The sequence below is a fragment of the Hermetia illucens genome, chromosome 3, assembly GCF_905115235.1.
Source record: "Hermetia illucens chromosome 3, iHerIll2.2.curated.20191125, whole genome shotgun sequence".
In the NCBI taxonomy this organism is placed as follows: domain Eukaryota; kingdom Metazoa; phylum Arthropoda; class Insecta; order Diptera; family Stratiomyidae; genus Hermetia; species Hermetia illucens.
The window spans coordinates 13,300,029-13,324,903 of record NC_051851.1 but is presented as its reverse complement, the minus strand read 5'-3'; the positions used below and the strand labels follow the sequence as shown (position 1 = coordinate 13,324,903).

The 24,875-nt window shown below is 43.3% G+C and overlaps 1 protein-coding gene across 5 annotated transcripts in view; it reads right to left on the bottom strand.

Annotated features, from left to right (window-relative positions):
* LOC119650748 (ankyrin repeat and KH domain-containing protein mask) overlaps window positions 1-24,875 on the bottom strand; it is a 136,767-nt gene that overhangs the window by 16,612 nt on the left and 95,280 nt on the right. For 2 of the 5 annotated variants that reach the window (XM_038053830.1, XM_038053831.1), the window contains 11 exons: window positions 22,261-22,360; window positions 22,032-22,194; window positions 21,649-21,948; window positions 19,469-21,217; window positions 13,436-13,547; window positions 13,202-13,324; window positions 6,517-6,914; window positions 5,916-6,450; window positions 5,378-5,596; window positions 5,089-5,312; window positions 4,129-4,899 (listed from right to left, as the gene is read on the bottom strand). In XM_038053830.1, the coding sequence (XP_037909758.1) occupies window positions 4,129-4,899; window positions 5,089-5,312; window positions 5,378-5,596; window positions 5,916-6,450; window positions 6,517-6,914; window positions 13,202-13,324; window positions 13,436-13,547; window positions 19,469-21,217; window positions 21,649-21,948; window positions 22,032-22,194; window positions 22,261-22,360 (4,694 nt within the window). The remainder of the gene's footprint in view (window positions 1-4,128; window positions 4,900-5,088; window positions 5,313-5,377; window positions 5,597-5,915; window positions 6,451-6,516; window positions 6,915-13,201; window positions 13,325-13,435; window positions 13,548-19,468; window positions 21,218-21,648; window positions 21,949-22,031; window positions 22,195-22,260; window positions 22,361-24,875) is intronic. The other 3 variants (XM_038053833.1, XM_038053832.1, XM_038053835.1) reach the window with 3 other exon arrangements.

Below are 24,875 nucleotides of genomic sequence, written 5' to 3'. Positions count from 1 at the left end.
TGACCGTTCATGCGGGTAGGAAGAGTGCGATGACCTGTCAGACTGAGAATCTTGCTTTTTTTGGATTTGGGGGAGCCCTAGTTCGTCATCCCCTTGATGGCGGACCGGACCAATCGAAGAGAAACTGTCCCCCACTTTTCTGGCCCATGAGCTCGTCTTTTTGAATTAACACCCAAAATTCAAAAAATATACAGATGACTACGATCTCGTCCAAAGCAACGGCAACTTATCAGACGCTGCCTCTGCTCAGCGTGACAGAAGTGGTTATCAGATGTTGTTTGCTCCCTTATATTTATTCGCAACCCCGTCATAGGTGTGAATCATATGCACAGGAAAAACCACTTAGCATTTCTGCCCTAAGCTTTGCGAAACTGAAATAAGTTTTTTTGTTCGGAATTGAGAGAACCACACTGTGTACGCCATACACTTGATGGCGAATCGGACAAAACCGCAGTCGTCTCTCTCTTTTTGTTAGTATTTATTTTCAGTCCAACTCTACTTGCATCTCTTTTCAAATCCAGAGCCATTTGGCCAAAGTCCATGAACCGGCGAAAGAACAAGACGATTTCATGAGCGTAGTCGAGGTGTTTGAGGTGAGATGTCAGAATCCACTGAATTCTTCATGGCAAGGCAGCATGGAGAACGTCACAGATAAACAAGAAGATATAATATCGTGGACAGGATGCAAACTGGTGCGCTCCACTTTTGACCTCAGATTCCTCTGGGATTTTACTTCGACGCAGCAGGTGTTCTTTGATCCGTTCCAGGAATATTTTAGCTATCATCTTTGCGACGGCAGGGGGCACATAGATACCCTACAACAACTGGAAGATTAAGAGGTTCAAAAAGCAGCACTTTCTGATGTTTAACAACAAAGCATCAGCGGAGCACCAGCGAATCGGAGTGTTTGATTGAAGGGAGACACAGTCCATAGGCGATGGTATAGAAAACAGCTTTAGGCCGTCGACATAGAGCAAATAAGATCAAGGTAGGAAATGGGAAGATCGTTGATAAGGAAAAAAATGGTGAAGATATCAGAATAGTCTCTTGTAGGACGCAAGAGCGAACGAAGCGAGACACAGCCCATAGGCAACGATATACCGAAAGACAGCTTAAGGTCGTCGGCATAGAGCAAACAAGGACAAATATGGAGAAAGGATGGTCGTTGATAAATAATAAAAATGACAAACGTCCAAGAATAAGGGAGGGAGAGGAAAAGGAAAGAATTGTCAAGCCATCAAAAGAGACGCGGCAGGATCGTTTGGGAAGGTAAGAGATAAGCCCTGAAACAACTGATATAGTGAATATGGACAGAAGTATTGTGAACCATCACAGTGTCAAAGGCCTCAGCAAAATCAGTGTAGAAAGTATGCACATCCTGCCGTGAATTTAAACATTGAACCACGAAGTTGGCTAAGTCGGGCAGTTTTGAGGCAAGGGGCCCACTCTTACCCTTGTTGCTCTTTCACTAAGACTTGACCAAAGGGGGCGAACAACCAGTCTCTGAAACACTTTTGCAAGATTTTCGGCGTAACAGGACATTTGATAAAATGGAATAGAAGAGCTGAGTGCTTGGTCACACGTTAATGGAGAGACAATGGGTGCCAAATAAATTGTCGCCAGGGCCGAGTTAAGACCTTCCGAATTTGCTTTACGAAAGTTAAACTTGGAAGGATTGTGCACGGCAGAGAAGTGAAGTCAAATGATCCAAACATCAAACTCGAGAGCAGTATAATGGACGCCAGGAGCAGCATATAAGGAGACATGATGGGATTTGGAGAAGCAGCGCAAGGAAAATTGTAGAGGAGTAGGTCAAGAATGTGATATAGATTATTTCGGGAAAGGCCAAAGTGGATAAAGGAAGGGAAGAGTGGGAGGAGTTATTGAAGAACGAAGGGATGCTGAGAATAGTAAGCCAAGTGAGCGTAGGAAGGTTAAAGTTGCCACAAAGGATGAAAGGTACAGAGGGAAACAAAACGATAATCAGGCAGGGAAAATATACACAGGATGTGATAAAATGGCATACGATTGGCGACTCGTATGACAGAATCGTCGGTGGAAGAGGAGGAGGAAAGATGGTTTCGACACGGAATGGGGGCTTACCAGCTCTCAGACACCTCCGCCGTTCGCCTTGCTAAATGCAGCGCAGCCTCTGCTACAATGGAATCTAATATCCTGTCATCCAACTAGACTGCAATGCTAAGCAAATAACTTAAAACTGGACAGAATTTGATCCTACACCTAAATTATGAAAATCATTCGAAGTCGACGAGGCAGTCGGGCAGGTCGGAAATTTTCTCGAAGCTTGGGCCTCTGATAAGGCTTAAAGAAAACCCCTTGCGACTAAAAGAAAGATTAGGCGATAGCGTCGAAGCCGTTGGGATATCTAACTTCAAAGGAAGCTATCATTCGTTCGGGAGAGACATACTTCGTAAACTTCACACACGAAAGAGGTGACATAGTTGAATTGGCTTTACTTCTGATATTGGTCAGAATATTGTCGGAAGTGGTGAGAAAGCTAGCCTCGACACGAATAGTGGTTTCGGTGCTGACGGAATTTTCACCAGAGAGGAGCTGGAGCGCCAGAGGATCGGGTATGGCTTGCGGTTGAATGGTGGCAGGCATCGATGAGGCGCTGGAGGTAGCGCGTGGAGGCGCCGGTGTAGCAACAACAGGACGATCGTCGGAGATGCATAGCACAGCCGATGCCGAGTAGGGAACGTGCCCGTCTCCATCTGATGGGTGATTGCTGTGGATAGTTTAGCTTGGAGGCACAGTCGGGCAGGTGCCATCGTTTATAGTTGCACTGGAATAGTGCATGGGGGGTTTGTATAGTGCTAGCCGCGGTCGTCCACAGGATATATACACGGCCAGGGAAAGGCGCCTTAGAAGCCGAGACAACCCTAATGGCCGATAAAGAAGCAGCTTGAGGCAATGGTAAACCGCATGTTGAATTGACGCTAAGGTGTTGATGCAGCAGTTGAATCGCATCAGAGAGCGTAGAACCACAGCAAGCGTTACAACGATGAATAACGTTCAAACGTCTAGGAACGCAGAGGGAATCCCCAGACTTTTACCGTAGAAAGTCATTCCAACGTATCCATCGCAGTCCAGAAATTTGGAGTGAATAGACTCCGGCTCTCTGCAGATAGCACAGTATGTTATGCCATAGATCAGTGAGGATGTTGCCATAATAAATATGGGGATACATCTAGCCACGGGAGGCTAATCATGGAAAACATTACACTGTCTAGTTACTGTAGTCAGTGGTCAGCAGAACGAAAAAAGAATAGTCGCGAGGAAAATTCGTCTAACATGTCCATTCAACTCGAATGTTAAAATCATACGATTAAGGGTCTTAGTGAAGTGTTATTTCCACCTCTTCAGGCGCTTATCATCTTAGATGAGGAGTCGACCGTTAACATCCTTATCAGGACTATCGAAAAGTTTGCGACAACATGCAAGTTCATTAGTGATGCGATATAGACTTCTTAAAACATTGCGTTCTGCGGCAGATCCCCACTTCCCTCACCAGCGCAATAACCAACTTCCTTTTGACACGGCCTGCAGTTTGCTAAACTTCCCCGGATTCTGCGCGGCATTGGAGTTAGAGAACATCACACTCAATATCGCTCGCAACGGTGGTGGTAGGTGGTTTACCCCTGTCGAGCGAGAGCATACAAGCGGTCGAAGTTAAACTAGGGGGGTCTCCAATCTTGCGAGCACCGTGGACTTGTTTCAACGGGACCTGCTTTTGGACTATCGCCTTCATTCCCCAAACCAAGCGCCTTCCGATTACCATCTGTTCACTTTTCTAAAGGTGCACATGGGGGGAAAAAAGATCCAATATCACGTGGATGCGAACTAAGAATCCCTCAATCCTCAAACAAAATAGGAACAAAAAGATTTTCGATGGACAAAGAGATGTAGAAATAGACGAAGGCGCCGTTTTTTTCCGAGGAAAACAAACAAAATTGATCCCTCTCGCCACCTGCATTGAAAGGGATTGCGACTATGCTGAACAGTAACTTACATATGTATAAATGAACCAACGTAACTTTTTGAAATTGAGTTACACTCACTTTCTAGACGTACCTTCCAACATAAAACAGAAAAAACTTCACATACCTGCGAATGTTGGGCACAATGTTGCAACTGCTGTATTTGCTGCTGCTGGGATAGTTGCGTTTGAACATGATGTCGGACTGCGTTCGTATTGGGAACGTGAGGAAGATTTGATGTAGGACAGATCTGCTGTTGTTGGGCTGAAATGGTGGATGTCTGTTGTTGTGGACCGGTCTGTCCTGGTAATTGGAATAGCAATTGCAACGATTGCGATGGTTTATCCGCGTCAACATTGAAAACAAACTTTGTCTGCTGTTGGGCATCACCAGACAATGTTTGCTGTTGCTGTTGTTGCTGAAGGCTTTGTTGCGATTGCTGAATACCGGTCGTATTAGCTTGAACTAAAGGTGACGAGACATTTGCGGAACTAGTTGTGGCATTCGATTGAGATTGTTGTTGTTGTTGTTGAGTTTGTAATAATCCCGATTGGGCTGGCAGTGACTGGATTCCAATGTTGGGCGGTTGTTGTTGCTGTTGTTCTAACTCTGTTGTTGGCATCAGTGACAGTGTTGCTTGCTGGCTATGGTACTGATTAATTATTTGCATGTCTTCAACCGAGAAACGATGTTGCATTAGTTTCTCTTCCAGTGTTAGTTGGTTGGCTTGTCGTTGATCGTTTGGATCATCGCTTAAGCAGAAATTTCCGCGTAACAACTCGGCCTCTTGCAGTTGAGACGTTGTTGGCATCCACGGTCCCGGGTTCCACCGGTTTCTACATAGCGCTTGCATGCTGTTGTATTCCGTAAACTCCGAGTTCAAGTTCGTAGCGATTTCCTTTAAAATTAAATTCTGTTTGTAAATAATCAAGATTCACTCAAGTAAAATCCTAATGGATGCCAAGCACACACCATTCGATTTTCGATCACGCCCACTGACGCAGGTGCAATACAAAACCATCCTTCAATGACCTCAAATTTAGTGAGCCCGAACGAATATCGAAAGGTGTATTTAGCAGATATTCACCTGAAGTGTTGGATCTCCTTGAAACACATTCAGAATCTCCTCCATGCAATCACTCAAGCCAAGTTCATAACTGCAAATTTGCTCCCTATTCGCCTCGTCCTCTGCACTGAATGATTCAAGCGATTCACCCAGTGCCGGGTAAATTCCACAATCACCAATTGCTTCGCCGTCCGAATCCTCGACCGGGAACATATGGAAATGTTCTTCCTGGGCTATATAAGTGCCTGGAAAAAAGATAAATAAAATCAATTATGGATTACACGTTGCCATTCAAAAGCCCTAATAGTACTCTGGCCATGTTGTGATTTGTCTGGTTGTTGTTGGATAGTTAGTTGACGTTGTTGAACGTTATTAAGGGATCCTCCTTTATGAGGAATCAAATTCGAAATGGGTTGAAGTACTTGAACGATTTCCGATGCATTTAAATCGCTAGTACGGAATTCATGGACAGCTTCGTGAAAGACGTGCGGTAGATCAACATAGTCAGTATCTTCAAGAATAAAATTGGCTTTTTAGAAGGAACACATCATCATCATCAAATTGCGCACGTCATCATCAATTAAGAAAATGATGCAAAGAGAACAAAAAGAAAAAATATTTTGTTTCAATATCAAGTATTCCCACTGCTGCTCTACAAGGTAAGCGCCCACTTTTCCGCTCCACACCACTGAACGAATTGCGCACACTCCATCCACGACCCGCCTCTAACCATCAATCCCGCTTTTAAGGGTTCATGCAAATCGTCATAGTACAAACATGGCACGTGCAGCGTGAATAGTGCAGCAAATGGACGCTCAGCTTCTTACTAAAATTATAGTCACACTTACTAGCAGTTTTAGTAGGTGAATCGGGCGTCTTGGTGTCGTTATCATTGTCATCGTCGCCCAATGGTGGAGTTTCCGATGGCGATTTCGGTTGCGGATCAATCAAGCGTTGAGCTATTTGCAGAGGGTAATTCGGCATCTGAGTAACCATTTGCAAAACTTTACGATTCCATTGGCAATTGATCGGCAGCTTGCTTAGCTGCTCTTCATGGTCTGTTGTAGACGACGCTGCAGAATCACAGCTAGATGACGAAGCCGACGCCGACGACGCCATCATTTCGGTTATCATATTTCCATACAAGTCCTCATGCTGTTTGATATCATAAGCCGACAGTATTTGCCTTTGCTGCAAAATGGTCGTAATTGGCTCCTCTGACGAGTCACCGTTGTTGTCTGATTGCTGCTCACTTGGTGGTGGATTTAGGATATGCTCAACATTAGGCATCACACCACCACTCATTGTGGCAAGTATGGTTGATCCATCATTCACTGGCTGATGATGTGATTGGTAGCTCGGCTCAGTAGTCAATAGCAGCGGCTGTAGGTGGGAGACATCACAGTTTAGTATACATTATTAGTTTCAATAATCGAAATCGGTTATTACTAGATTATTGTAGATGGACACCATCTGGTTTTGCTGCAGAACCGTAGTTGTTGCCGCCTTACGCAAATTCTTCCCATCCTTCTTAGAAACTGGCTTAACTTTAGGCCGGTCACTGATAGCTGTACTCTGGGATACTTCTGATGGTGTTGTTATTTGAGTTGGCGTTACCGTTTGAGTAGTGGATGATGATGAACCGACGACACCAGATGACGGCCCGGCCCCAGCATTGGTGGAAGAAGCAGAAACATTTATCATATGCGGCTGAATTCTAGTAACATGATGAGAATTTATAGAGCCAACTCCTGCTACCGATGCTGCTGAGGCTTGAATAGTGGCTGGTAGAGATGTAGCGAGTAAAAAGGAATTGTTTGGATCGTGGCCAGCCTTATTTACACCGCCTGTATGGAGGTTTAGAGAAACAATCTTCGATTAATCCTCTCAATAAACATTTTTCACGCAAATCAATCTGATTATTTTTAAATAGAGTGTACAAGATATTGAAAAATGTTGTCTCAAGTGTGATGTGTGAGGACCATCTTTACCATGATCTAATGTCGTGTCTGTTATCCTGACATGAATAATATTTTAGTATTCATAGCAAGCCACTACGCTTAAGTTGAAAATAAACGTAACGAAACAATATGGGATGGAGACATTGGACAAAAAGGAAAGTTTGATCCTATTCCGTTTGATATTCTTGAATCAATCATTTGCTGACATTATATTTGCACCTCTTCCAAATAATAAATAAATCGGTTCCGAAACTAAACCAAATTTAACCAATTTCAAGGATCCTAGAACTTTTTTACTGGTCGAATGTTGTCACGTAATTTCTTTACTAAGTAAAAATGCGCAACTTTAACTTTAAAAAAAAATCTATTGAAAAAAATAACTCATATGTGAAGGCTTAGCATTTATTGTGGAGAACCTGACTCTTGATCAGTAAGGGCCAGAAAGACGTTGCTTTAGTTGACGTGTTGAGTAAAACTAATCAAATGGAATTGACTAGTAAGGAGCCAGCCATTGAGTTTCGCAGGCTCCTCCATGGATATTTCAATTGCGAACTTTCTTGACCAATCAAAATTTCGATAGTCATTGAATATTTGGAAAGTGGAGGTGGTTTCATTTGGTAATTCTCAAAATACCGCACAGATTCAGACATTAGAACTGTTAATAAACGATAACTCAACAATCAAACTTGAACGCAGGCCTCAGAACGTGCTACATCACTCCATAGTCTAGAGATTTGAACTGCGGTCTTCCGCTGGCAAAGCTTTGTTCTCTCATTACATCTGGGTGTATCAGAGCTCCAGTGGAAAAAACCAAGAAGCCCGCAAAGCCGCGTCTGTAATGGAGAGACTAATCGTATACGAGAAGAAGCAATCTAGAAAAAGGGGAGCCTATTGAACTGCATAGGCGAGACCGTGCCTGACCGGAGTTGCATCCGGAAAGAAGCTGTCTAGAGCCGCGAGGTGAAAGTGTTCTATACATCCAACGAAGAAAAAAGGGAACCTATTCAATTGCGTAATCATGCCCCGCCGGAGTTAGCAGCGAAACTCCGAAACGAATAAAAATGGGGAAGGTCGAACTCAAAGGCACCCCTGACTAACGGTTCTCAAACGAACCTCAACGATGGATGGTGCATCGGCAGTGTTGAGGAAACCGCTAAGTATACGCTCCTCTGCTAAAAGATTATCCAGAAGAACAACTAGATAGCAAACAAAGACGAGGCAAAGGGCTATTCTATCTGAGGCGGAAAGGTGTGAACTTTCCAATAGTCCTCAATTCACGGACCGCCTTATTTATTAGCTGCGCAAATTAGTGGCCTAAATATTGCTTACAGACTCGATACCGTTACCATTACATCGTATGATGATGCCATCCTGCCATCCTACAACAATGAGATGAATAAAACGAGATAAAATGATGGTCTCCCACTAAAATAAAGACTCCGAATGTGACTCAATAGTGAGAGATGGAGTGTAATACAAACGAAGTCAATCCAGATAAACCTCCAATATAGTAACGCTACGACTTCGATAATTAACCTACATATCAACGCTGAGCGTCTGTAGATAGTGCTAATCCAGGAAACATGGTTAGTGAATGAAAGGATAGCGCGACTCACCTTATCTCGTACGCTGCCGAGTTCGGCTATCCTTACAAGCAAAGTTTCTTGAATTAGCATTTTGTCGAGATGCTCAACTAACCCTCAGCCCTCCTCCCCCTCCCTCCTTTTATCTGATGACGAACCGCATTAATTTTGGAAAACAACTTACTCATTCTTCCTGAGGCACGGACCATTCTTTATATAAGACTATTTCCTCATCAGGGCAGATTCAATCCTTGGGACGCTACGTCACATCTATGGATTTAGGACCTCTCAATCTTCAAACAAAAAAGTTGGTGTGTAGGCTCAGACCACACAAGGCCTAAACCGACTGTGTTTCGATCGATATAATTCATACTCAAGTCTGGGTTTTTAATTAATGTATTCGGAGCCAACAACACCTGCACTCGCTTTCGATCGCGCTGTTCCTCAGGATAGAGTTGGGGCAGCATTTTTTAGTAGCATCCGCCCCTATATCCAGTATGACCCACAGTACCAAGAACAACAGGGGCTGAGTATCCTTACTAATCGGGTCTAATATAATTTAATTATACAGAAGAGGGACAATAGCCCATTTTTCATTACAAGACCGTGGAGAAAGGTAATTTATAGTACTTTCTTTACGTTAAAAAATTGTTTTCCGAAGTCATAGTCAACTCTATCGCAATTGTGTGCGTTGGGGGCTCGCTTTGCTATAACACTTCACCCAGGAGTCTCTCTTGATCGTGCCTCCGACATTGAGGGTAAAATGGTGTGGGCATCATTCGATAATTTCGATAGGGCCCTCGTAAGTGACCTCCGGGAGGCGTCTTTCCTAATTAAAACATGGATGCAGAAGTGGAGATCTCTGGCACGTCGGCTACGATGTTCGCGTGGTAGACGGGTGGTTCCAGCTTTCGCACTGCATCCTTGAATATAGGCAACAAACCGATGGTGTCACAACTTAATGTCGAGTACAAGGCCGCTGGGGAGGCTCAGGTTCTCCCCTCTACCAGCTCCGTGAGACTTGCAGCAATTTTTCCCCGAGTGGCTATCCGGAGGCGAAGTAGGGCTAGTGGTAGGACTTGCAACCAAAGAGAGTTGTATTGAGCCATTAGAGCGGCCTTCAGCGTCCTGTGCTACCTTTCACGCATTCCATTGGACTGGGTGTGATGCACGATTGTCCGGTGACATCTGAAGCCGAGGAGTTTGCTCAACACTGAGGAAACGGAGGATTCAATTCCCAGGACAGTGATTAGAATTGCCGACACACCAAAGCGTGGAATCCATTCTCGACAAAGGGCCTCAGTAGAAGATTACGGAATTGTCTTTCAGAGGTATCGCTTCGGGTCCTCGCCTGAATCTATCGATGGTTGTGCGAGTATCGAAACAAGCCAATTAAATCAAGGTTGATTGTGTGAGAAGGCTTGGTAAACCGTGGGAACGAGCACGCCTAACTCTTTCCTAACATGTTTTGTGTTCTTACACTTTTGGCATGCAAAGCTCTGTCCGGACCAAGAATTAATGTCCTTATTCATGAATGGCCAGAATTATTCTGTGGTGACTAACCGACTTGTTGTTAGGTTGCCTGGGTGTTCTAGATCGTGATCGGCGTGAAATACTTCCTTGCGAAACTCGACCGGAATATGCAATCTTGGTCCCTTGTCTCAGGGCTCGCAATATATACTGGACGTTGAACCGAAGATAGGAAACTCGCAAAATGTGTATTTGGCGTTGGTCCTAAGGCTCTGAGCAACTGCGTCATCTTTTTGCAATCTCTGGAAAATCTACGGTGGCGAGGATCCTGATCTTTGCACCACCCGACAAAGCGTCGGTCACAACGTTATTGTTTTCACTGACTTACTGATAAAGCTCAGATGCCGAATATGGCAAGAACACGCTTTGTCGAGCTCTGTGTCTGCGTCTCCGCAATTGTCCGTCAGGAACTAGGTAACCGTTCCAGACACGTGTTGAATGTCGGAGGCAAACCGTTTGATAAAACTCAAGAGCCGAATTTGGCACTTTCTTTGATTTTCAGCTCAGTTTCAAAGCAAAGATGACTGGCTTATGCTCCGTGAAAAGGATGATCGCCTCCCTTCAAGGGAATACCGCAAGTAATCATTTGGGAGGGACACGGCTAATAACTCACGATTGTAAATGCTGTAGTTCCGTTGAACGGGGTTCAATTGCTTGGAAAAAAAAGGCTCAACGATTGCCAAATTTGGTTCACTTTTTGATGAAGAGCAGCACTCACGGCGATATCAGACGCATCAACGAATACGACTAGGGGTGCATCTATCTGAGGGAATGCTAAAAATGTAGCATAAACCAGCTGTTGCTTGGTGGTTTCAAACACTTGGTCAGCCTCTAGGGACCACGCAATCAGGCAAGAGTTTTTTGGCTTCGAGCCAGACAAGTAGGCGTTAAGGATCAAATGATGATAGGCTGCTGATGATTTTGGACATAAAAGTTTAACATGACCAAGAACATTGTCAGATCCTTAACTGTTTTCGGAAGCAAGAAGCTCGAAATTACTTGCATTTCTGACTTCTGACTGTGGCCGGTTGGCTGCCTTCAGGGGTAATGAGATGGCCGAAGATTTGCGATTGTAAGAATTTGCATTTTTCAACGTTTAGTACTCGACCGGCCTCAAGACGACGTTGAAAAATGCACTCAAGATGCGACCAGAACATCATCTAAATAAACGAAACAGAAATGGCGGTATCGCAGCACAGAGTGGATAAACTTCTGAAAGATTTGCACCGCATTCCACAGTTCAAAGTCATCCTAATGAACTCGAACAGTCCGACAGGTCTGCGTATTTTCGTTTTCGGAATGTCTTCAGGAATTACATGGGTTCGATGGAATGCCGTGATCAAGTTCAAGGTCGAGAAAATACGACAGATTGAAATAGAGTGCGGAATTAACTATCATCTGGGAATATAGACATCTGTGATCGCCTCAAGGTCTCCAAATACGGCAATTTGCAATAGAGTGCGGGATCCTGCGGTTGTAGAGGACGCACCATAGAAAAGATAGGAGATCCAGTAGTATTATTGCGATGTGTTGTGTGTTTGAAGTGGGGGGGATGCATAGCCTCTGAGCACTCAGACTTTATAGCGTTGTGTTATGTGTGCGTAGTTGGAGTGGGGAAGGCCTACGGACGCTATGAAAGCGATTTATTACGCCGTTTGCGGCAATGCAGAAAACTGAAAAAATGCTTCGCAAAAAATGAGCATCAAAGATCCTCTTTTCGGATGAAAAAATCTCTTTTATCGAGAAAAATTTAATCGCCAAAATGATCAGGTGCATAGAAAGTCATGTTATGAGGCTAAAGATCGAGCACCACGCGTTTAAAAGGGGGACCACCCTCTTTCGGTGATGGTATGGTGAGAGTTTCCTACCACCGGGTGACGGACATTCATTTTTGTGAAACCGACGTCAAGACCAATTCAGCGGTGTATGAGTACATGTTAGAGATCGTAGTTCAGCCTCTGAATGAAAGCTTGTTCGGGGGTAATGATTGGTGCTTTCAGCAGAATTCTGGGCCAGCCCACAAGGCCAAGAAAATTGAATATTAGGTATCGGTGAACGTGCCAGATTTCGCTTATCGTCGACTGGCTATCCTCCCGGAAGCCCAGACTTAAATCAATTGGCAACTTTGGAGGCCAGTATCCTCCCAATGTTTCCACAATGCCTCAATAACATCCATCAATTTATGAACAGACAGGAAGCGATTTTAATGTAGGATACTTGCAGCTTTGAAAAAAAAATATGAAGCAATTTACCAGCCTTTCACGAATGTTTCGAATGATTGACCTTGCTGTGTGGTCCAGATATATATACTTATCACTTAGATTTATATCCGTTTTCTTTTGCTTTACTCAGCATTGTGTGTAAGCAAAACCTGCCTATTACATATAAACCCGAAATCATTTTTCTAGGCCAAAGCCAGGCAAAAGAATAGAGAATCATAACACTATCAGATTTGCAAGCGATAGTCGGCAATGCCGCTCAACAATCCTCACGGAAGCTAGGCAGAATGATGTGATAATCGAACGAACATTACAGCATTACTCGGTGATGTTTAGTGATATTTTGTAATGTGATATCACATCGGCACGAACATTATAGAACATTATTTATCATAAATTCTCATTCATAAAGCATATCCACCGAAATACATCAAGTAAGCAAATTTCAGTCAAATCAATCAGTTGCCAATTGTGATTTTATCATTGCGATAATTCTCAAGGTTCAAACCACGACAACATCGCTGGTGCATTACTGAATAAATATTTTGAAATAGGCTCTAATCAATCAGCTTTTAGAAATAGGTTAAAGGTAGCACTTTCAAATAAAAAATTGCTTAATTACTGAGTGACTGTACATACAAATCAGTTTCTAGATAAGGAGAACACGAACGAAAGGTGATAATAGTAATAGCATATGAAATGTTACTCGAAACTTAGTGAAATGATAAATATGGTTACAACTACAGCATATAACTTTAGCTCTTCAATTAGAAATGTTTAGAATAAAGTTATTCTGTTATTTTGTTTGTTTTTTTTTTCTTTCTCATAACTAAAAACTTGCCTGGGACAAGTGAAGCAAGTGTGGCCGACTGCATGGTAGTAGCTCCTGTAGGATTAACACCCAATATCATGGGTGCACCACTAGAAGCAGCAAAATGCATGCCGTCTGCACTATTTAAAATTCCTGTGCAAACATAACAATGATTTTTGGAAGATGGTACATATAAAGTTTCTAATTACTACATGTAGTTAATTCGTATAAAAATATATATATCCTTATTAAACAAAACATTACCTTGACCAGGCGCTGTTGTTAAGTCCACGTAGGCGGATGGCAAAAGCGTTGAAGGTGGTCCATTACCGTCACATGTCAGCTGAATGTTGGCCCGTTGAAATGAGCTGTCCAGCTGAAATAGAAAATTGGATTTTTGTACTAAAAAGTTCATGATTTTCAAATAAAAGTCTTTAAAGTTTCACAAAAATAGATGTGTTTGTCCATGTTTTTAATTGTATTATCTAAAATTCTGAAAACTAAATCAACTGCATTTTCCAAATCTATGAGCCAGGCGGACGACTGTAGCTGCCGGCGGATGTCACGTAGCCGTAATTTTGGAGAAAAGAAGTGAATTTCACAAGGACAACGTGGAAGCCTAAAGAAAGGTGTCATCTTGGAAAAAGAGAGATTAGAGGAAGGTAAAACCGGAGATTATCATCTTCTCCGAACGAGCGGAAGGCGCACCCGCTGACATTTTCAACTAACCTATTTGGAGATAATGTTAGCTGCATTGGACGGTCCCAGAAAAGAAGGCGTTAAGTGAACCTCAAGAAATCCAGGGGTGTAACCGCGAAAAAATTCCTGCGAAAAATTGGAAAATCCCTAGGACAGGAAGTGCACATAAGAGCTAACAGGCCGGACATAAGAGACTGAAGTGTCTAAAAGGATTCCCTAAACCTGACTACCACAGAAGCGTGCAAACGTGTGTTGATGGAACACATCAGTGGCTCTTCAGTATTTACCGGCGGACCTTCATGGTCAATATCGCCACCTTTTTAAGTTTTTGGGATAACCTTGCTCTCCGGGTAAGGACCTTCACGGTCAATGTCGCCAAAGTTTTAAGTTTTTGGGATAGATTTGCCTTCTGGGTAAGGTTGACTCCAATCCATTAAGTCATTGCAAATCCGCTTTCCATTAAGTCATGAAAAACGGCCCAACGTAGAGTTCTACATCCGTGTGATTCCGATTAATTGAACTAGTCCCAGATAGCCTTATTCTGGCTCCTAACTTCGTTTTACTGTTGTTTTGCGGGAAATATATACTAGGATCAGCGACAACATGACCCCAGATCTGGATAGCATCCCTAATACGGCTTTGAAGCAGGCAGTGAAAACTAGGCCCGATCTTTGCGCTAACACTTTGAGGGGTAGAAGAAAGAATATTCGCTGCTCAGTTGAGAAAAGCAAAAATTTGCGTTGCTTCCCACCTGGAGATCCAACATATCGCCCGATCTGCCTGTTGACTACAATGGGGAATATGAGGAAGAGAGTCATTTACGAAAAACTTCTACTCATCATCCAAAAACAGGCTTGTTCCCAGTTTCAACGTGTCCATCCTACGGCGGATACAATAAACATGATGAATTTGGCAAAGATATGCTGAGTTCCTTCGGCTGTCGTGCCGCGTTGGCATGGGATTTACAAAAAGCATTCAACACCGTCAATTGGAACCAATTTATAAGGGCCCTGGGTGGCATAGGTGTTCCTGAACATTTATCGAGGACTCTCTACTAAGCAACGGATTAAGGCTCCAAAGAGTACATCGTCGCAGTGATTGTACCACAGTGCTCGTTGCTGGGTCTACTGCTGTGGAACGTAATGTCTATAGGGATGTCTGTCCTTCCTACCCCAGAAGAGACTACTATTGTCAGTTTTACGGTTGACCTGACTGTAATTGTTACAGCAAAACACCCAGACGAATTGTATTTCTACACGACGGAGACAGTGAGAGCGATGAAATCCTGGCTAGAAAGAGCTGGGCTGACCCCGCTGGATTAGGAAACGGAAGCTGTCCTAATAACGTACCGTACGTAGAAGAACGGTATGATGATGGAAATTGGTGGACCTGAGGGTGACGATTGAAGCCAAACTGAGCTGGAATATGTGTGTTAAAAGGCAGCTAGTGCCACCGCGGCACTAGCAAAAAATTTGTTTAATGTTGGCGAGTCGAAACACTATCTTGTACTTGTACACTGCTTGTAGCCGGGGCGGTGCGATCCATTCTTCGTTACGTGCCACCTATGTGGACGGAGGCGCTTGCAAACTCCCAGAGAACAAAGCAGATGAATTCGATTCGCCTGCTGATAGCTGTGATGGTTTGCAGTGTTTTTGGGACCACATCAGGTCCTAATGGTGGGGTATGACACCTCAGTTGACATTCTGGCGGAAATAAATGAATGAAATCAAGCAAGACAGATGCTGCAGAAACACGGATTTCTGATAATCCAAATAAGTGGATTGTGTAAAGGGTCGTTGAACGCACAAGCTCCTAACATTAGGGTATGATTTAAGTAGAAACATAGGGAGGGAACTACCACATTGTCTAGCTCGGCGATTGATGCAAGAAATATCTGCGTCGCGCAGGGTTGGAAGATTCGTCGAATTGCCCTGAATATGGTGACATAGCGGAAGATCCAGGCCATGTGACGTTTCACTGCTTGAGGTTCGCGAAGGTGACAAGGAATTAGAACAAAGCGCTGGGAACGGGGGTGAGCCAGGAGAATATAATTGTGAAGATGCCAAGGTCGAAGGAGAACTGGTTCACGGTTACCTCCGCACTCATAAAAATACAGAAGGCACTGTTGAAGGAAGAAAGAAGTGGCAACATGAGAGCTTAAAGGCAAACCTACCCCACGAAATAATACCCAAATGGTAGTCTCGGGGATTTGGTGCGAACCCCGAACACGCCCGGTCTAGCTCCGTCGTTCGCGTAACTAACATGGAGTGGACGTGCCTTTTTAAGATTTTTACACCTTCGTGTATGAACAGGAAAAAATCGCCTAAAAATTAAACCTCTGTAGAGTGGCTATACCTCTAAAAAGTTGGTACTGTTTGAATAGTCCGTTGAGCGTGTGAACTTGAACTGTTCAAATAGTGTTGAAATTACCACTTTGCAAATATCCTTGGAAGCAACAGAAATTCGGTAGGTAAATCCAAGATCTTCAATAACCGAGAATTTGCCAGTGATCTAGGGTATTATGGGCATTTATTCTGCTATAGTCTCCGCAAGGCCTTCAATGTCCACCTTGGAAAAACTTCATGCCCGCAACATCTTTAAAAATAGGAATGACGGAATTCACGTACAACCTGTTGAGAGCCGCCACATTACAAAATCGCAGTCGAAAAGTTGCGGTGTTAGTCGTTCAAATCATCCACCTGCATGGTTCGAGACATGGTGCTTTGCGCAAGGGTCATAAGAGTCATCCAGGGCGAACCTTTCTGATCGCTTTATCATTTTCAGATCATTGGAGACATGCCCTCAGGAACTAAGAAATAACACGCTAAGGCAGCTATTGCAGCTTGTACCCGCCGTGCACAGTACCACATTCCTTCACCCTCAGTATCAGCTAAAAAAAAGTGGTTGATTCCATATCTATGCTCACGTCCGAGCCCAATGAGCGCTGCAGCGCGCCTTTTTGATGCCACAAACTCTTAAGACCGTGACTGCTGGTATGAGAGCAAGGAGGCAGAGTTCCAACTTGCAGCTGAAATCTCTCTGAAGTCCCCGAAGAAGGGTTAGCTAGTGCCCGTTGCGTGACTCTAGCTAGACTTGGCAATCGCAAAGGAAGTGCTTCAAGGTTTCCCCCTCCGCAGCTTCGGCAATGTGAATTATAGGGTATGCCGAGCCTGCCGGTGTGGTCCTCTATGGGGCAGTGCTCCGCCCAGATCGCCATAATATTGCATGCATTTGCACGCGTCTAGCACAAGAGCTCTCGCGATCGAGTCTTGTTATAAGCGGGCTAAATCTTCCTAGACTTGACACAGGTGATGAGTCTTCGCCATCGGAGATCCGCGGCTACTAAGTAGTGCACAAGTAAGTAGATTCCGCCCCTGACAGTTGCCAGCGGAACACAGACTGCTCCTGCCAAAAGACTGCCAATAGCAGAGTCCCGCTTGGCCAATCCATCAGCCCGACCATTCCCATCTATGTTCCTATGACCAGGAACCCAGGGTAGGACCACCTTGACCGTGCCGCCCAGACTGTTGAACGTGTTTCTGTACTGCCTCATCAGCCTGAAGCATATCGTTGCTGAGTGCAAGGCCTTGATGGCCGCTTGTCTGTCGGTCAGAGTGGCTACGTTACGGTCCCAAACCAAAGTGTGACTACCGTGCGAAGGGCTGAATTCACACAGGGGTTAAGATGTGCAGTGAACGGTAAACTTTGAGTACCAGGCGACCCCAAGTTTACACTAATCCCATTTCTATAAAACAGAGCTCAGTCAATATCGACTTGCTTTCTTACTTGGGAAACAATCCAATTGGCACCCAGTCCTTAACGGACGGGCTGAAGAAAGTCTCTTCTGTCAGCTCCAGTTGGTGCCACCTGCTTAGGATAAAGTCTCGCCCACCGATAAGCCTCTATCTTTGGGCAAAAAACATCCTCCGGGACTTCGCCTTCAAACAAGACCTTTTCTCCGGGAAAACTACAAACCTTAGAGTGTCGTGGGACATGTAAATCCTAGTAGTGCTTTTAACGGGACACTATTCCTTAAACTTCGACATGGGAAAAATTAAAATATGAGGAGCAGACGACCTTGCACTTCATATGGCCTCCTCAGATTTCAGACGAAGATACCTCAGTAAGTTTTCTCTCAGCGAAGAATTTATGCGCTTTCTGCCTGAATATGCTTAGGATTCGCAATAGCCTGCGAATGCCGCCGACTGGAGGCCCTTGAGCTCCGATCACAGTGCGTACCAGTACCAATAATGTGAGGCGACCACGTTTTTCATTTGAGATAGGGAATGTCAGAGACAGTACAATGGCCCTAACAAAAGATCTGAGTGTTTGGAGCTGCCGTCTCTTCTACTACACTAATTTTTAAGGCAGGGATTTTTTTAAATCTTTAGTATTCGAAGAAGGTTCTTTACTTTGCCTCTTTCTCTACTCTCCGCCACGAACCGCCACCTTGAAACGGGCGCCATGTCAGCCTGAGCCCATTAGGTATAATCTCAGCAAGTATTGTGGCCTTTCCTTGTATGGTTTGGATTCTTGTGACAACATTTCTTACCAGATTTACCGATGAAAACAAGCTAGGTTTATATTCCTACTTTTATGAGAATTTGTCAATATCGAGCCAATAGAATTATTTGTCTTTGGAAGGAAACCGTTCTTCGGGCCACTCTTTCACAGTTTCAAAACTGACGACTTGCTACTCAGCAAATGCATTTCCCACTAATACAAACAAATGTCAATATGAAGAAGCCGAGTCTGGTGAGTAAGCTACATGGAATCACTCCCCAGAAGTGTTTTCAGTAGGTCTTGGATCGGTTTGACCAGGCCAGGACATTATCGTAAAGAAAAATGACATTTTTCTGACGTTTTTCATCATCACAATTAATTCAAATACTTCTAATGTACCAGACAGGCCATGGCCTCCTTCTCAAGACTATTTGGGCGCGCGGTCGATGTTGATTACTGGTCTAGAGACCACTCACAGTTGATAGTAAACAGTTGTCACCCGACAAGTCGACATATTTAATATTTACGACAAAATCTACCCCATCCCTCTCTAAAGTTGTCTCGCTAGCTGGACTGCAATTAAAAACCCATAAACACAGAAACACAATATATTGTGTAATATGTGACCGGGCAAGGATCTGATGCCTGAAAAAATTACATTCAAGGGCAATCCAAAGGAAATGTTACAAAAAAGGTACAATTAATCAATATAAACGATTCGTGATTGAATTATTCAGGAGAACCAAAAGAATGCTGAATAATTAAAGAAACAGAAAATGGGTGCATGTATCGCATACTCGACAATAAAACAACTGAGAGAAAGTTGTAACGAGCGTTCCCTTAAAAGAAAGGGTGTGGGAAATTGTGAATAGCTCCAGTGATGTCAGTTCTGAATCTACACTCTCAAATCTGAGAAAACAGCACGCAACCCAGCCCTCTAATCATTGAAATCAATACAGCCTGAGTGAATGGACATGCGACAAAAAATATAACCCCTGACATAGGCGAAATGGCAGAGGCAATGATAATTACAATTTAGATTTGATCTACGACAAACCTATCATAATAATGGAACAAAAATTATCACTAACTTACCTTCTGAAATTCCTCAATCATTTTTCGTTGTTGTTGCTGTTGTTTTGCAGCTGATATATAAAATGAATTTGCATCATCTTCACCCAATGGCTGTGATCTAACTTGTTGAACTTCTGAATTTGTTAAATTCAATTCAAATGGTACCGGAGCTTGACGATTCTTTCGCAATAAACTTTTTTGCTTAGTTAAATTTCCCGAAGTGTTATTCTGATTGTTGGTAGTATTGTTGTTGTTTACATTGTTATTATTGTTATTATTTGTGGTGGCAATGTTGTTGGTGTTGTTGCTAATTTGTTGTTGTTGTTGTTGAGACTGATGCTGTTTGGTATGGCTTAAAATTTGATTGACAAAACTTGGTTGAGATAAACCGTGCGCTAGCCCATCTTCTAAGCCGCCAGCCGCTGCTGCTGCATGCATTGGAAAAAGACGCATTTTATTGTACAAGGGATCATTTTGTTGTTGTTGCTGTTGCTGTTGTTCTTGTTGTAAATCTCGTGAATTCGGATCCATAACAAAACCTTCGGGGGTGTTTGTGATAAGTGGGTCTTCAAAGAACTGCTGGAGAATCTTTTGCTGGTTTGATACACGTACGGCTTCGGGGACATCGTGCAGGCCAGGTGGCCCGGTCAGTTGCATTGGCTTCTGCATTGGAAGATTGAACGTTTGCAACTGACGAGTATCGTTATTCAGAGCAGCCGGAGCCGCAGTGGCATCTTGTACTTGGTTATTCATTGCCAGTTGTTCGTACTTGAAAAGAGTCTCCACAACTCGTATATGACCACCTTTCGCTGCTTCTATTAACATCGTGCTACTGTCTTTTAATTTATGACACGGGTCAGCTCCGCTTTTCAACAAAAGCTCCACAACCTGTTGATGACCACCAGCACATGCCAGAGACAAAGCCGTCTGATCATTATTAGTTGTTTGCTTGTTAACATCTGCGCCTTTGCTGATCAGAAATTTCACGGTACATAGATGTCCAGCACGACAAGCTTTCATCAAAGGCGTACGACCACCTTCGGATTCGTGCTCGAGCTCAGCGCCATAATAAAGCAGCACTTCCGCAGCATCAGTATGACCGTTTTCACAAGCATGTGTTAAAGCTGTATCACCTGTTTGTGTCTGGGCATGCACATTCGCACCGTTCTCCAACAGATAGCGAACCAAATCCGTATGACCTTCTTGCGCCGCCTCCATTAAAGGAGTTGACGCTCCAAGCTCCAAATCGGCTCCTTGTTTTATTAGGAACTCGGCAACTTCCATAAAGCCACCACAACATGCTAGCGTTAACGCAGTCTCCTGTGTCTCTTCCGTAGTAGCATTTATGTTTGCGCCTTTCGATAGAAGTAATGCAACCATATCCTCGTGTCCTTCTCGAGCTGCCTCCATCAAAGGAGTATACCCTTCATCATTCACTTCTTCAATATTTGCACCGCGCTCTATTAGCAATGTGGCAAGTTCAACATGACCGCCACATGCTGCAAGAGTTAATGGTGATTCGAATGAATCAGTTGGCATATTCACTTGAGCTCCAGAATCAAGTAATAGTCGGGCAACTTCTACATGACCATCCATTGAAGCTTCCATTAAGGCCGTATGCATTTCGTCCGTTTTATGTTCTTGATCGGCACCTGCTTGCAACAAAAACCGTACCATGTTCAGATGACCTTTATAGCATGCAAGTGTTAAAGCGCTCTCCTTGAATTCATTTGAGTGCGTATTAATGCCTGCGCCATGTTCCAGGAGTACCTGAAAAACAGACAATTGAATGTTTGAAATGCTTCATTAATAGGTGTATAGAGAAAATGCAAGGCAAGGATTATTTCTCAGATTCCAAATTCGATTCTCTTCAAAGGAGAAGGGTGCACACATCACGATGAACAATTGACGATTAAAATAAAACAACTGCATATTCTGCTAGCGAAACATTTGATGGCCATTTTCTTAAAATTTTGCCTTTTGTCTGGGGCAACAATTCCTTTGAAGTAAACTCGAATTGGACGAGCGAGTTTTATGCAACATCAGATAAGATCAAACTTAGTCATAAGCCGAATCTCAAAATGCGAATAAAATAAACCATACTCAGCACCTTGGACTCCAGGTTTCCTGTCTCGGATTCTAATCATTTGCACGACAATCCTATTACCAACAAAAGTAATGAAAAGCTGATGAATACATACCTTTGCAACTTCGACATGTCCGGCCGACGCAGCTTCCATTAAAGGTGTATGTCCGTTTTCATTTTGATCCTCGACATTCGCTCCATGCTTTAATAGTTCCTTGACAGCTTCGACATGGCCACCAGCACAAGCGAACATTAACGGAGTATTCCCGGTGGCGCATTGTGCATTCACATCTGCATTATGGCTAATCAAAAGACGAATGATGTCAACGTGCCCAGCCGATGCAGCCTCCATTAACGGTGTACACTCCTTTTGTCCTTTATCTTCAACTTGTGCCGCTGACATTGCTAACAGAACCTGTAAAATACACAACCACGTTATGTAGACAAAACACGTCTAATGCGTATTGACAGGAGAGAGAAAAAATTGAATATCTATACCTGGGCTAGTTCATAATAGCCAGCTGAGCAAGCCATTGACAAAAGAGACTCTCCATCTTCTGTTGACTCATTAATTGGAATATTACTATTTTTTCCTAATAATTGCCTAACTGTTGTAACATCATTGTCATTACAGGCGGCTATAAGCGTACGGGAGAAAATACTAAAAGAGAGCAAAATGTTTTTTTTAATTGTTGGATTGATATTTGGACTAGTTTGAGAGACTTACGCTTTTTCTTTTGGGCTGTTTGCGCCCCGCATTTTCGTTAGCGCTTGCGTTGCTTCATCGATAGCTAATGTTGCATGCCTCAAAACTGTTTTGTCATTTGCTGAAATTTAATACAATTATTGAATTATTAAATATCGAATTTCATGATTTTTTTTATTTAAAAATTAAAAATTTAATATTAAAAATTATGAAGACCACAAAAAAAGAAAGGAAAGGTTTTCTGCATATTCTTAAAGGATTTGAAATATCTAGCCCGAGGTTGATAAGGAAGGCGTGACGGATGGATTACAACTCACTCAAAGACTTGCAATCATCAATCCATGTCCATTAGAAATACACTTTCTAAGGATACGAACTGGTCCTGAATCCCTATATAATTGACAGGAGACTCATCAATCTTGAAGAATCTGATTCTCGAATTCTAGGGAATCAGCCAAACATGCAAGGTAAGTGCTAACTTTTTTGAAATTGAAAAATAGACAACATTTTCGTCCCAGGGCAGAGGTAACTCTTCAAACGTTGGCTCACCTCTTTGCTAGAGACCAGTGTGAGTCAAAATTACTCCAAATGGTATTTACTCCGATTATATTGATTCAGAAATACAACGAGCGGGGATACCACCATGGTCTATGCCAAGAGAAATATTGTTCTAAGGCGTCATTTGAAGAGTCACAAGAGTAAAAATTCATCACGTGTTTTGCACAGACGGTATTGGAACAGTTTTAGCACCACTGGAATTCCTTGCATATATGTTTTGACATATCGTCTGACAGCTGACGATTTAACCTTCATTCTGTAGAAATGAAGATTGGACATGCCTTGGTCCTCTTGTGTTTTCAACCAAGTGTTGTTCCCAGTGCAGTCTTTCAATCCACAGGGGGAAAATGTGGATTGATAGGCAGTGCCTTTGTTTTTCAACGCGTGTGTCCAGTTTGATTCTTGTACACTGTAGCGGTTGTTTCTGTCTAATCTTCTCCTAATCTCTGAATCAATGGTTATTTTTTTGGAGCACGTGCTTTCCGTACTCTGGTGCCAAATCGGAATTTAAAGTGCTATTAGCATGGAGGATAAAGAAAGCGAGCCCCCGGACAGAGGTCTGACATTAATTATCGAATTTGTAGACAACAGCTTTGAAATGGTGGCGTCTATGGAAGTGGGTATAAATTCCCACTTCAACAACGACAATTATAAAGCAGCTTCTAGAAAACAAGATCGCTACGCAGCCTAGTCTACTCTCCACAAAACAAAGTTCCCAAAACAAAAATACATGCCAAACAGTAGCACAAAGGAAAGAATACCCTACCACCCCCCTCTTCGAACCAGCAACTGTTAGTACACCTATTGCAGCAGCCGAGAGCGTTACCCCTACTAATATTTCTCTTTTATGCTAATAGAACGGTATCAGCCCCAAAATAAACTTATACCACTTCAATACAATACATAATATGTGAATTCTTCTTCTTCTTCTTTTTTTCTTCTTTTTCTTCAGCCTTTGTCCCGTTCACAAGCGGGGTCGGCTCGTCGTGATCGGCTTCGCCATTTGGCTCTATCGAATGCCTGATCTGGGTGCAATCTCGAGGCTTTCAAATCCCCATCCAGCGTATCAAGCCACCGTTGCTTAGGTCTGCCTTTTGGTCGTTTACCACCGACTTCGATGTTCAGACCAATCTTGGCAAGTGAATTCTCGTTTGCACGAATTGCGTGACCATACCATCGAAAACGCCTCTCTCGCAACTTTTCCACGATCGGTGCAACCCCATAACGATCGCGGATATCCTCATTTCGAATGTGATCAAAACGTGTCACGCCACTAGTCCAACGTAGCATCTTCGTCTCCATTACCGCAAGACGCCGTTCATTGTCTTTTATGGTCGGCCAACACTCAGAACTATAGAGAGCGACTGGACGGACGACATTGCTGAAAATTTTAGATTTAAGATGTTCATTGATACGTCGATCACAAAGAACACCAGTTGTGGAACGCCACTTCATCCAGGTTGCGTTAATGCGTGAAGCAATTTCATAACGCAGCTCTCCATTGGCTGATAGCATTGACCCGAGGTATTTAAATCGCTCAGTTCTGGGCAGATCACTGCCGCTGACAGTGATTGTGCCTGTTTCATGGGGATCGGTGGTCAAAAATTCAGTTTTGTTATGTTGCACCCATTAGATCTGTTCATACATCTGGAATCATAAAGGTACGACAAGGATATCATTAATATCAAGCGTGAAAGCTATGCGAAGGCGGCGGCCATCTTCGAAACCTAACAAGCAGCGATCCGGCTGGTAACAGACAAAAGTGTACAATCCCTGGGCTACAAACCCTTTATAGCGTTCAGCGCAACATGCCGCTACGGAATTATTAAACTGGAAAAAGATAGCAAGTCAGTCGGAGTCATCTGTTAAAATTCTGAAAGCTTAGAGGTTTAGCAGAACAGACAAAGAAAACAAAGATCTACATTTCCCAACGGGCACGGTTAAGCTGACCTTTCTGGGGGAAATCCTCTCTACGCACGTAATCAAAGGAAAAACTTACTTCAAAGTAGAACAGCGAGAGCGACAGTGCTACGACTGCGACTACTTCAGGCGCTAATATTCGTTCAGGCACATTGATA